Source organism: Penicillium atrosanguineum (genome assembly GCF_028827265.1).
Source record: "Penicillium atrosanguineum strain IBT 20685 chromosome Unknown utg000003l_segment0_segment0, whole genome shotgun sequence".
NCBI lineage: Eukaryota > Fungi > Ascomycota > Eurotiomycetes > Eurotiales > Aspergillaceae > Penicillium > Penicillium atrosanguineum.
This window is the reverse complement of record NW_026623135.1, coordinates 941,820-954,485: the sequence shown is the minus strand read 5'-3', so window position 1 is coordinate 954,485 and position 12,666 is coordinate 941,820. Positions and strand designations below refer to the sequence as shown.

Here is a 12,666-nt window from a genome sequence, read left to right as displayed (position 1 = left end):
GTCTTCCTTGCTCTCTATGGAAATCTTGCAGCCTCGACTAGTCTCTCCGCGTGAGAGCTTGCCTCCCCCGCATGTCGCATCTTAACAAAACACAACCCCGATCGATCTAGAATCCCTGTTCTCTGAATAATTATCCACCATGAGTGGCATTCATCGATTCCTTACCAGGGGGCGCGGTAAAGGGCGGCACAGTAAAGATGAGGTACACTACTCGCCCCCCATTTTGCGCTGTCCGGTTTGCCTGGCGGTTTACAGTCCACGACGAGGAGAACACAGTCGCTAATTGTCACATTCCCAAGAGCACACACATTCCCTTTTTTCGAGAATTTTTCGCATCGCAGCCGAACCAAGAGGACAATCAAGATCACGAGAAGAAGGTACTGTCCGATGTCCAAACGGTCGCTCGACGTCTCGTTAACCGTGTCGGTTTTCATAGGTTAAGGATGTCGAGAACCGAATCAAAAGACTGGGAATCACGACACTAGAGGAACGACATTTCAGTTATGCATTGCATTCAACCAAGGGCGATGTCGATACAGCGATCAGCTTGTTGCTTTTACTCGAAGACTCAATCGAAGGCATCATCAGAAGCTATACCCCCAACACAAAACTTCTCGGCGCAGTGAACCGCCAAGGAGTCACTTGCTACCTTGACGCATTGCTTTTCGCCATGTTTGCCCACCTTGATTCCTTCGAAGCCATTCTGTACAAATCATTTAACGACGAACCCCGTCGGAAGCTCGTCATTCTGCTCCGATTCTGGGTGAACCTGCTACGGGCAGGAAAGCTCATCACAACCGATATTGTACGACTTTATTTCTTGAGCCTTTTGCCCTATACTCAAAGGCTGACATCTTCATGCAGACAAAGCACATACAGGATGCCCTCGCAGAGTGTGGCTGGGAGGATGCAGCCAACCTCCATCAGCAAGATGCTTCAGAGGCTTTCACTTTCATCACTGAGAAGTTAGAATTACCGCTTCTTACTCTCAAAATGGACATCTACCACACTGGCAAGGAAGATGCCAGTGATGACCATAAGTTCATCAATGAACGACTTCTTGAGGTGGCGATTCCACCAGAGCCTACCGACGGCCAACCCCTTACTCTCGAAGATTGCCTGGAGGCATACTTCAACAATCGTATTGAAGTAAAGCGCTATCTCGAGCGTCGGAATACTCTTCCTTCCACTCGCTCCGTGGATTCTCTGTCCATCTCCAAGGGCTTCACCGCACACGTGGAGGAGGTTGACGCGAGATCAACTATATCCCCAGACCACTCAAACTCTCCTCGAACTGAGGGACTGAGCCCATGGTCCTCTTTTACAGAGTTTAACGAGGCTCTTACTGCACGCCGGCTCGGTCGGCGCGATAGCATCGTTCGGGAGCGTTTCATTCCAGAGTCGGAAGAAAGGCCCGGGAAAACGGACTTGCCTCCGTCGGACCTTCAACAGCGGAAAGGTTCATACCGGAAGGAGGTGATGATGCCAGCATGGCAATTCTTTAGTCTAATACGTAAGTCTTGACTTCAGCCGAGTGAGAATGAAACTAATATTGATTATAGCGTGGTACACCGATAATACGCCCACCAGCGATGCTCAAGTTGCAGCACACTTCTCCTCCAAAAGACCAATTCTTGGAATGTGCTTGAAGCGCTACTCATTCCTCCCGAATGGAACGGCAACGCGGCTCAATACGTACATTGACATACCCACCGAAATCGGGTTGCCTCATTTCATTCAAGATGATAACCTGGATTCGGACTCACCGATGTATGGAAACTTTAAACTTTCTCTGCAGGCGATGGTCTGCCATCGTGGCAATTCTGTTGACTCGGGCCACTACATCTCCGTCGTCCGGGGCACAAGTCATGATGTTGCGCGGTCTGGTTCCAGCACCAACCTCGATCACCATCCCGAGACACCAAAGCACTGGATGCGTTTTGATGACCTGGCTTCCGAGCGGGTTACTCTCATCGACATTGAAACGGCCCTCAAAAATGAATCGCCGTATCTTCTCTTCTACCAAATCCTTCCCATGGATCAAGATGCCTCCATGGCCAATCTCTCATACAAGGCTCCTTCATCCCGGGCATCTGATGGCACTCTAGACGGAGATATGAACGAGATCTCTCGAAAGCTTTTCGGCCTTGCGGTTGACGACATGGACGGTAGCACCACTGGAGATATTACCTCTGCTCGACCTAGCTTTGAAATTACTGCACCTGACAATGGAGACGGCCAAAACGCAGTGAGGCGACCCAGTGTTGCATTTTCAGAAGGTGCTTTAGGTCCTCTAGGTCCTCAGGCACGATCAGTACCATCCATGTCTCCGCGCTTAGCACCTATGGAAGAGGAAAGCACCAGAGGCACATTTGGCTTCTCACGCCGCGGATCACGTACCAAGAGCAACTCGGGAAGCCGTGCTGGCAGTCAATCAGGCGACAATAGAATGGGATCGACTTTCTCTCGGTTTACTGGGCGACTGAGCCGCGACAAATTTACTAGTGATGGTGAAGGCGAGGCTGACGAGTCTGCCCTGGAGACTGACGATGTTTCTCCTGATGATATGAAGCTCGGGCCAGCCGCCTACGAAGGCAAAGAGAAATCGAGGAGAGGTAGAACGAAGGATCGAGGAAGCAAAGGTAAATCGAAGGAGAAGTCAAAGGAGAAGGCACGAAAGCCTGAGCGAGAGTGCGCGGTGATGTGATGTCTAAAGGATCGGGTTCTCAAGATACCCCAATTCATCTGTAATATTCCCCAGCTGTTGCATTCTGATTATGATGATACCCCAATACACGAGGCACGGCATTATTTCTGGGAGCTATTGTTCTTCTAGTAGACGTAAAATCGCAGCCTTGTGATAGTTAGTTATAGTGCGGCCTAAGTTATCAGGCATCAAGGCACCTAGCCCTCCGCATTCCGCCCGCCGTCTCGCAATCACGCAAGCTCCATCAGCTCCTTACAGCTTCCCTCCGGACCCTTTAGCGGTCGGCATGATATAGCTGATATATTGCGCATCATGGCGCTGGAAGGAACCAACAGTTATGTTGCTCCTAGCAACCTAACAGAGCCCTCGGACTCCCTACCTATCTTCGACGTCCAGCGGGTGCAGCTCCAGTTCCCTATCGCCGCGGACTTCGTAGCGGCTCAAGTCGCAAACAATGTTCTAGTGTTGGCGCTGTCGACTGGCCGCATTCTCCGAATTGATCTCGATACCCCTGAAGACATTGATGGTATGCAACACCACGCCCCCGCAACGCTTGCTAGCAGTAACGAACCGAGCTGATCATGTTCTTTTGTAACAGACATCGACCTCCCAAAGAAGTCCTCGGAGACTGGTTTGATCCGACGCATGTTCCTGGACCCATCAGCATCTCATTTGATTGTCAGTACTACGCTTGGCGAGAACTATTACCTTCATACCCAGTCGCGACAGCCCAAGGCCTTGTCCCGGTTAAAGGGAGTCTCAATCGAAAGCATTGCCTGGAACCCTTCTCTACCCACTGCATCGACTCGTGAGATCCTCTTGGGAACCACTGATGGCAATGTCTACGAAACCTACATCGAACCGTCTACGGAATTCTATCGGCGCGAGGAGAAGTACGTCGCTGCAGTTTACAAGGTTCCAGACGCCTCGCCAGTCATTGGAATATGCGCCGAGCCCGTCCCCGCGAGACCCGAACAACGGAGGGTCTTTGTTGCGACATATGGAAAGTTGATACACTTCCTAGGTCGTGCCGGAGCCACAAGGCAGGGCAGGGAAGGCGGTGGTTCCATATACACGGAGCTTTTTCAGCGCGAGACGCCTTCGATCCAGGACGGCTCAAACCTGTCTGGCTCTGCGCCGGCCTCTCTGACGGTTTCCCCCTCTGCTTCCGGAGGCCCCCAGACAGAAGGATCCATGGAGAAGGAGTTCGCGTGGCTGAGTGCTCAAGGAATCTACCATGGGCAATTGTCTTCTAGCGACCTATTCGAACACGCGAGTCTCCTTCCACGCTCAAAATATCCAGCTTCTCAATCTGCTCGCGGTGGTAGGAAAATGATCCAGGATCCAATCTCCTCAGTGACGTTATCCCAGTGGCATGTGTTGGCTCTGGTTGAAGGTCGAGTGGTTGCTGTGAATCGCCTGAGCGAAGAAATTGTGTATGATCAAGCTGTCCTGGAGCCTAGGCAGAGTGCTCTGGGCTTGTTGACCGACTTGACACAAAGCACATACTGGCTGTTTACCGGGCAGGAGATCTTTGAAGTTGTCGCTAATGATGAGGATCGCGATGTGTGGAAGGTTTTCTTGAAGGAAAAGAAGTTTGACGAAGCCCTTCAATATGCTCACAGTCAAGCACAGCGTGATGCTGTCTTGACTGCTTCGGGAGACCATCTTGCTGCAGGTGGTAACTTTCTGGAGGCAGCGAAAGTCTGGGGCAAAAGCAGCAAGGGCTTTGAGGAGGTTTGTCTGACAATGGTGGATAACAAAGAGTATGATGCTCTGCGGAAGTACCTTTTGTCTCAATTATCTACCTATAAGAAGGCGTCTGTCATGCAGAGAATCATGGTTGCAAGCTGGCTTGTGGAGCTTTTCATGTCGAAACTGAATTCTTTGGACGACAACATTGCTACCAAGGCCGAGTTGACAGAGGGCGCCACCACGGGTGAGATCAAGGATCAACTGGGCAGCGTACGAGCCGAATTCCAGGATTTTGTGACCAAGCACAAGGCTGACTTGGACAAAAAAACGGTCTACGATATCATCAGCAGTCACGGACGGGAGGCAGAGTTGCTATTTTTTGCGACCATCACCAACGACCACAACTACGTGCTGTCTTATTGGATTCAACGCGAGAAATGGTCAGAGGCTTTGAACGTCCTGCAGCGACAGAGCGAGCCCGACGTCTTCTACAAGTACAGCAGTGTCCTCATGACCCATGCGGCTACTGAACTCATTGAGATTCTTATGCGGCAGACGAACTTGGATCCCGAGAGACTTATTCCTGCCTTACTAAACTACAACAAGACTGCCAGTATCTCTCTCAACCAGAACCAGGCCGTTCGTTATCTGAACTTCATCATTGTCAACCACCCTCACCCATCTGCTGCTGTTCATAACACACTCATCTCGATTCATGCCTCCAGTCCGTCAGCCTCGGAAGCCGGACTGCTCACTTATCTCCAATCGCAATCCTCTTCACCACCTCTATACGATGCAGACTTTGCTCTTCGACTTTGTATCCAGCACAAGAGGGTCCAATCATGCGTCCACATATACAGTGCGATGGGTCAATACCTTCAAGCAGTAGAGCTCGCCTTGGAACACAATGACATTGAGCTCGCGGCTATTGTCGCCGATCGCCCAGATGGCAACGACAAGCTACGCAAAAAACTCTGGCTTCTGGTCGCGGAGAAGAAGATCCGCCAGCCCGGTACAGGAATCAAAGATGCAATTGAATTCTTGCGCCGCTGTGAGCTTCTGCGCATCGAAGATCTCATCCCCTTCTTCCCAGACTTTGTCGTCATCGATGACTTTAAAGATGAAATCTGTACCGCACTGGAAGATTACTCGCGCCATATCGACGCTCTACGACAAGAGATGGACAACTCCGCACAAACAGCTCGGCAAATTCGCTCCGAGATCGCTGGCCTAGATTCCCGCTATGCGATTGTAGAGCCGGGTGAGAAGTGCTGGATCTGCTCGTTGCCTCTTCTAAGTCGCCAGTTCTTTGTCTTTCCCTGTCAGCATGCCTTCCACAGTGACTGTCTGGGTAAGGAGGTGCTGGAAGGTGCTGGAGGTAAGAAGAAATATATTCGTGATTTGCAGGGGCAGCTGAGCAAGAGCGATATTACCCCGTCACGACGAGACGAGATTGTGAAGGAATTAGATGGACTGGTTGCTGAAGCCTGGTGAGTTTTCTATATCTTTGCAACTTACCTGACTTACTAACCCATTTGTAGTATCCTGTGCGGTGACCACGCTATCAAGCAAATCGACAAGCCCTTCATCACGGCCTCGGAGACAACAGATGAATGGACTCTGTAATTACGTGGTAATTGACCTCCTCCATAGCGGCTCTTAGCTTTGCCATCAGCACCAGTTGTCTGAGGAGCAGCTTCACTTTTTACTGTCACCGATTGCCTATCTCGGCCCAATTTGAGGCAACCTCTCATGTTGCAATACCCTTTTCTACCCACAAATGCATTGTATCCACGGTGAAACTACGTACATAGCCATCAATATATCTTGTGATAATTCAAGTTCTATCGTTCAATTCTTTACATAGCTATTACATTGCTGTTACATTGTAGCTTTCAGTAGCAGGCAAGGCAAAAAAAGAGACACCCAGGAGCCCGTAGACCCATCCAACTCCATGCAGAAACCCCAAGCACAAAGCAAACCAAGCACAAAGCAAACCAAGCACAAAGCAAACCAAGCACAAAGCAAACCAAGCACAAAGCAAACCAAGCACAAAGCAAACCAAGCACAAAGCAAACCAAGCACAAAGCAAACCAAGCACAAAGCAAACCAAGCACAAAGCAAACCAAGCACAAAGCAAACCAAGCACAAAGCAAACCAAGCACAAAGCAAACCAAGCACAAAGCAAACCAAGCACAAAGCAAACCAAGCACAAAGCAAACCAAGCACAAAGCAAAAGAAATATGGCACGATCAATTATGCCCAGGCCACAGAGACCCGAGAAGCTCCAAGTCCTGCGCGACGGCAGGACTCTGTCTTGCACAATCCTCCAAAAACCGCACCATCTCCTCATTCCAGCGCTCCCAGCCAGCCGGAAGCGTCTCACGCACGCGCGGACTAGGCGAGTGTGCAATGCAATAGAATAGAAGGATTTGTCCAAAGAACTGCGAGCAAAAGGCGAACTTGATAGGGATGCAGCTTTTCATTTTTCGGAAGATGCCCTGGGTAACGGGCCAATCCATTGCGTTTTGGAGCCCGCTTTTGATTTGTTCCAGGTCGTCCTCTGTTAGTAAGTCTGGAATCCGGAGGGCTTTGTAAATATATGGTCGGCCGATGTGGAACTGGGCGATCATGTGGCGGCCACGTAGCATGGCGTCTGTAACTGCTACTGCTGGGGAGAGGGGGCGGTTTGGATCAGCTGGCCGAGGCGATATTGGGTTTGGTGAGGCGGCGGATGATGGTGAGGGGTCTACTGGAGTGGAGTATGATTGTGGGTGGTATGAGTCGGGGAATTGGATGGCGGATGGAAGGTTGGTGCGCCATTGTTCGAGTTGGTGGCGTAGTTCGGCGTTGACGGCGGGGAGAGGAATGGCACCCGAGTCGGCTAAGTATATGATTAGAATCAAGTATTCATGAGCCGGGAGTATACTTACAGTAGAAGTATAGTGAATGGCGAATGCGCGTGAGGATGATTCGGTGCGCCACTTGCGCCAAGAAATGATACTGGAAGTAGGAGTCGTCGACCACCGTCGACGAGGGATATCGGGTGGAAACGTAGCCAGTGGTTTCAAATCCAATGAACTTTGGAATTGGGACTTGTTCCTCAAGGCGTGATAAGCCACTTGGCGGGAGATGCAGCTCTTGGACAAGAATTGTCTCATTCATGAGGCAGTTCCAGTATACGCGAGACTTCATGTCACCTTCCCACTCGTCGAAGTTCACGTCATGGCTATAACGAAATTAGCGTTTCCTTCATCCAGGTTTTGTGTAGTGAACATACTTGGTCAACATTGACATGCAGCAAGTCGCGGCGCGATGTATCATTGCCCACGCGTCCATTGGGCGGAGAATCTGGCTGTAGTAGACACTGCATTTTGTTAGCTCAACGAAGCCCACAATAGATGTTAAGACAGGGTGAACATACGCAGAAAGGAGGTAAAATTGGCAACTTTGAAGGTCATTGTTGCACATCAAGAATCCAATGCGTCGACGGGCCTCGTTGAAGAATCTCAATCCGGGCTGTTCCTCATAGACTACATTCATCCATTCGGGCGGCTCAAATCGATGACCCTGAGTCCCTGGTAATGGATAATTTCCCTCTTGATGAGCTAGAACAGCCAAGCATCCTAATGCCATGACATTCAGGACGATACAGGTCTCCATGGTGTACCCAAAGCCACTTTCGATAGCTGAGCCAAGGGTAAAGGAAAAGAAGAAGCTCTTGTCCATGATTGGTGTGAACGGATTGAATACGCTGAAGAAGACATCGGCTAGCCCCTTTATCATTGCCAGAGGCAGTAGTTCCAGCCAGTGTTCGCCTGCATGCAGGGGAAATGGACTGGTGAAAATCGACAATGGTGGTCGAGTCGATTCCAGCTCAATGACATAGTTTTTGCCAAGTAGTTCATAGGCGGCGAGCAGCTGTTTGGGAAGGATCTGCCGTGTTCCAGGCCAGAGGATGACACCGTGCTGGCTAAATGAAATGGCGATCCGACCAGTCGCGTCGGGATTGGTTTGATTCTCTTCAAGGTCGAAGTCGTCCCCATCGTTTGCCGGGGTGAAGCTGGGGTTCATTGGTGTTTGAGTCAGCGTTGACCGATAACCATCATCACCGATCGCAGGTGAGGGCTGCCCATGCGGAGTATTAGTGATATGGTGCATCTGGCCGCGAAGCGACTGAAGATCATTAAAGATGGATGACGGAATGTTCTCCAGCTTCGTCTCGAGACGATGGAGAGTGCTCATGATCATCGAAAGAGACTGATCTCGTCTAGATTACATGTTAGCGAATGCGATCGAATATGGCAAGTTACATACTTGGATGTCTTGCGTTCATTGTAGACGCATTCAAGGCCCAGGGACTTGCACAGTCCGCAGCGCGGTCGCGATTCATCGCATCGCGTCTTCTTCAAGCGGCAAGTCTCACAAGCCTTTTTCCAATTAGAATGACCGTATACTAAGGCGAGGGAGGGGACTACATACCACGGTCGCAATGAAGTTCCTAGGCTTCTTCGCGCCAGTCGACGTGGCACTGTCCTGCTCGTCCGGTGACAGCAGGTCTTGAATGGGCAGCAGGCCATTGTCGCCTTCGGACACCTGGACTCTAGATTCCTCGAGCGAGCGCTTGCTCATTGTGCCTCATTCTCCAATGTGTCGCGACTCCCTTGCTATCGTTGATGTCGTTTTTTCAGATCGCTTGTGGGGCGCCGAGCGCTTCTCCGCCAATTGAAGGCGGCAAAAGTGTTGAATCATCCTCGCCTTCGGTTGGCTTCGGACATTCATTGCAAGAGCTTGTCTCCTGGGACTCACGAGGGTTCCTGGCCATCTTAAAAGACATACTTACAGGCTGGCCTCCTCTATCTATGCTAGCTATGGTCATACCTGCTACTTGGTCCTAGGATATGAGAAACTCAAAATTCCTGTTTTGTCAGATTCTATTCATCATGGACCCCGGCGGGTAAGGAACAGGAACAATACAGAGTAAGATTTCTAGTTATACCCTTGACCTCCAAGCCTTTTTCAAATCTGTGCAATATACAGTTTTCTGATTTCACCTAATAGCATAGGGGTACGGTATAAACATCATAACCAGGATCTCCCCACCATATCTGACCTATATGCCTCTTTCATTGTGTCTAATGTAGTTAGCTACAAAAGCCTTTTTTCCCCTATATAACCAAATAATCGATGATTATTATCTTCTTCAACAGAGCCGACCGTTGTCGCCTTCTAAGTTAAGAGAGAGAAACACAAAGCACCGAATTGTCAATATATAGTCGATGTATAGTCAACAGTCTGCGCGGATCTGCGCTTATTTTGAATAATAAAGGAGTTTCTCGTTAAGGGTAGAAGCGATTCCACATTTCCAACCGGTGAATAAATCAGTTCTTGGTGGGAGGCGCCTTTTTTGACCCTCGTAGCTTAGGGTGACAAATCTCCATCAGTTATGTAGTTATAGTTGTGTATCAATATAGACTACCATATGGTACAGAGGTAACTATCTGTTCCGATCAAATATTATCAGCCCCCAGGCGCAGTAGCCGCTGCATATTCTTGATTGGCAGCAGGAAAGAATAAACTGAAATTCTTTTTATCTCTCTGCCCCTATTAGTCCCTACCTAACAAAATTTACATATCCAATGGCGGTGGCATATATTTGGAATATTCAAAGACACAGATCAGCCGGGGCCCTTTCAAAGTGGCTGGGGCCAACACGGACCCTGGAGAGATCCTTTGACGAAATAACCTTTTGTGCATTAGTTTAACGAGGTACAATACCTCCATAATTGATCCTCACAAGGCTCAAATCAGTGATTTTAGGTTTACCCGATCTTTTCTTGATCAGTGCAGGCATCGCAATGGCATACTGAATACCGAGTACGGACAGTAGAAAGTCGCTGTTGACTAACGTTCCGGTCCCGATTTCAATGTTTCCACGTAGGTAAACAAGGGGCACCGCAATGACCAAGTTTCAGGCAACGAGTACGCACGAACGTGGAAGTGACTCGTGTGTTTGACAGGTCGACTCCCCAACCGGTTGCCGAGTCAACACAACCGAAGCATGGCATGACCCCTCATAACCACCTTGCATCGTTCGACTCGGATGCAATAATTGGACGCAGTGGAAACCCCGACCGAGAGATGGACAAAGCACTCAACACTCAGCACTCAGCTTGTAAATCGTGTCTCAACCCTGCGTAGCCCCAGAACTGGAACAGGTCCGGTTGTCCATTTGTCGTACCTCGACGAAGGCGCATTCTAGACTCCCCGGAGCTGTGGTTACCGTCCCCGGCACAATTCGCCACCTAGCTGAGTGCATCCCATTCCGCATTCCTACTCCACGGGCAACGTCATTTCTGTAACCGCCTGTCCAATATCTGTATTTCCGGCGCTGTGGATCGTAGTCATGGTCTAGAGTGGTCACTTTATTACGAGGACGTGGGCGATGATGTTGAGACAATGTTTGAAACGAGCGGAGTTGGTCGGCTGCCAACGGGAGTCAAGTGCCGTGTGGAGACTGGCGTCAACGGCTTCACTCTGCTTCTATTTACGGAGTTACGGCGTTACAGTACAGTGTAGAGAGATTGGCCTCGTTCGCTCCGCTCGCGTCCGGCCACTGCCGTGATAGGCGTCTTTGGTTCACGGTGTGGATTCCGGCATGATTGTACAGTAATTGTGGGGGTTTTGGTCTGGTTGGTAACAGGCAAACGGATTTCGAATCGATCGGAAAAGTGGGAAGCTGCATTGATCCGCGAAGGAAGTGGAGGCTCGGGAGATTCCCAGTTTGACGGAACGTGACGATTGTACAGCCGATTGTAAACCTTGGAGGTTAGCATTTGGTAAAGTATCGGAACTGGTCCAGAGGGTAGGATTCAAGCTTGGAGCTGTCTTGGCCTGATCAATGTCGTCTGGAGCACTTCACTTTCACGGTTTATTGTTTGAGTAATGGACACGCTGCCTACAGTATATTTGTCCCTTGCATAATAATTCTTGGGCCTCTCATTCGAAACGTTAAATGCCTATCTAACATTTGTACTCTGGGTTATGCAGTCTAGCATCCGAGGCATCCATGGATATATTTGTGAACACAGCCGAGGCCGAGGAGGTATGTATATTTTGTACTGGGCCAGCCTTTTGGAAGTAAACACCTATATGTCCAATCGTTCATAAATTATTGAAAGTAGGTACAAGACTAAAGATCAATTCATTTTAACTAACATATACATTATTATTAAGATTTCCTTAATTGTGTCCCATTTGGTCAAGATGTCTATACACTCCAAGAGCTTGTGGTCATAACAACTAACATCAAAGTAAGCCCTCGCACCACCACTACAACCCTGCATTGGCCTAAGGCAACGGTCACCAACGATCACCAGCAAGGGAGCTGATTCAGAACAAGATTTTTGTCTGACCTGCACTATGGGAGTCCAAGTTTCACACGGAAGAAAACCCAACTAACGGGCATACGTCCAAAAACCGGCATGCTGTACGCTGTACGCTGTACGCTATACACTGCGTACAACTTAACGATGCACACAAGCTGGCTCCGGGCCAGATCACTCCACATCCCGATCGCAAGGTCGATGCTCGAAAGTTCTACATGTTTGAGAGGTTGCATGACCCGTTATTTTGCTTAGCCGGGCCCCAGCCACCTCATTTGGGAATTGTCTTGTTCTTGCGGGATCGACAGACGGTCGGAGAAAGTCATCGAAGAACGGAAATGAGCACGGGGTCAAATGGCCCTGGCAACGGGGAATGGCGTAGACATTGTCAGCCCTGAAAGGGACATTGCTCTCGTGTACGATGATTATTGGGGGGTGGGCTGTCCAATGGGCGAAGAAATTAGCCAATAATGAAGAAAGCCAATTCTCCTCTGGGGCCGTTTGTTGGCCTTTGCTGGCCTTTTTGCTAGCCTTTGATGGCTCCGGGTCCAAAATCCGGGGAAGTTGGTATTTGCGCTCCGGTCACCTGGTAAATAGAGGCACCGGATCGTCTTGGGACCAGCCCATCCCCCACTCAGCCTTCGAAACTAAGCCCAAGTTGTATACACCTATGACATACCCCTACCTCGCTTGCCTCTATCGGGAGAGAAATAAGAAAGCACGAGAGCGCTAGCTGATAAGTGAGATCATTATTATCTCAAAAGGCAGATAATCCACGATGATAGTCCCCCCTCTTCTGCAGTCCCGTCCCCCCCCCTTCTCCCCGAAGACCAAAACAGACTTCCATTATCGGTGGTCTCCCGTAGCACGCAATAGAAT

At 49.7% G+C, this 12,666-nt stretch overlaps 3 protein-coding genes across 3 annotated transcripts; 2 read left to right on the top strand and 1 right to left on the bottom strand.

Moving 5' to 3' along the window:
• Positions 1–197: 197 nt before the first annotated feature.
• On the top strand, positions 198–2,707 carry N7443_003769 (ubiquitin C-terminal hydrolase family protein; the record flags this gene model as incomplete). Its single annotated transcript, XM_056883825.1, has 4 exons — positions 198–377; positions 437–805; positions 865–1,513; positions 1,563–2,707. 4 exons carry the CDS (start codon positions 198–200, stop codon positions 2,705–2,707), a joined length of 2,343 nt encoding a protein of 780 aa, XP_056742103.1.
• A 312-nt stretch (positions 2,708–3,019) lies between these two features.
• On the top strand, positions 3,020–6,028 carry N7443_003768 (vacuolar protein sorting protein DigA; the record flags this gene model as incomplete). The annotated part of the gene is made up of 3 exons (XM_056883824.1): positions 3,020–3,233; positions 3,306–5,892; positions 5,944–6,028. 3 exons carry the CDS (start codon positions 3,020–3,022, stop codon positions 6,026–6,028), a joined length of 2,886 nt encoding a protein of 961 aa, XP_056742102.1.
• A 626-nt stretch (positions 6,029–6,654) lies between these two features.
• N7443_003767 (uncharacterized protein) lies at positions 6,655–9,034 on the bottom strand (the record flags this gene model as incomplete). The annotated part of the gene is made up of 6 exons (XM_056883823.1): positions 6,655–7,286; positions 7,336–7,631; positions 7,683–7,769; positions 7,827–8,672; positions 8,720–8,832; positions 8,885–9,034. 6 exons carry the CDS (start codon positions 9,032–9,034, stop codon positions 6,655–6,657), a joined length of 2,124 nt encoding a protein of 707 aa, XP_056742101.1.
• Positions 9,035–12,666: the final 3,632 nt, after the last annotated feature.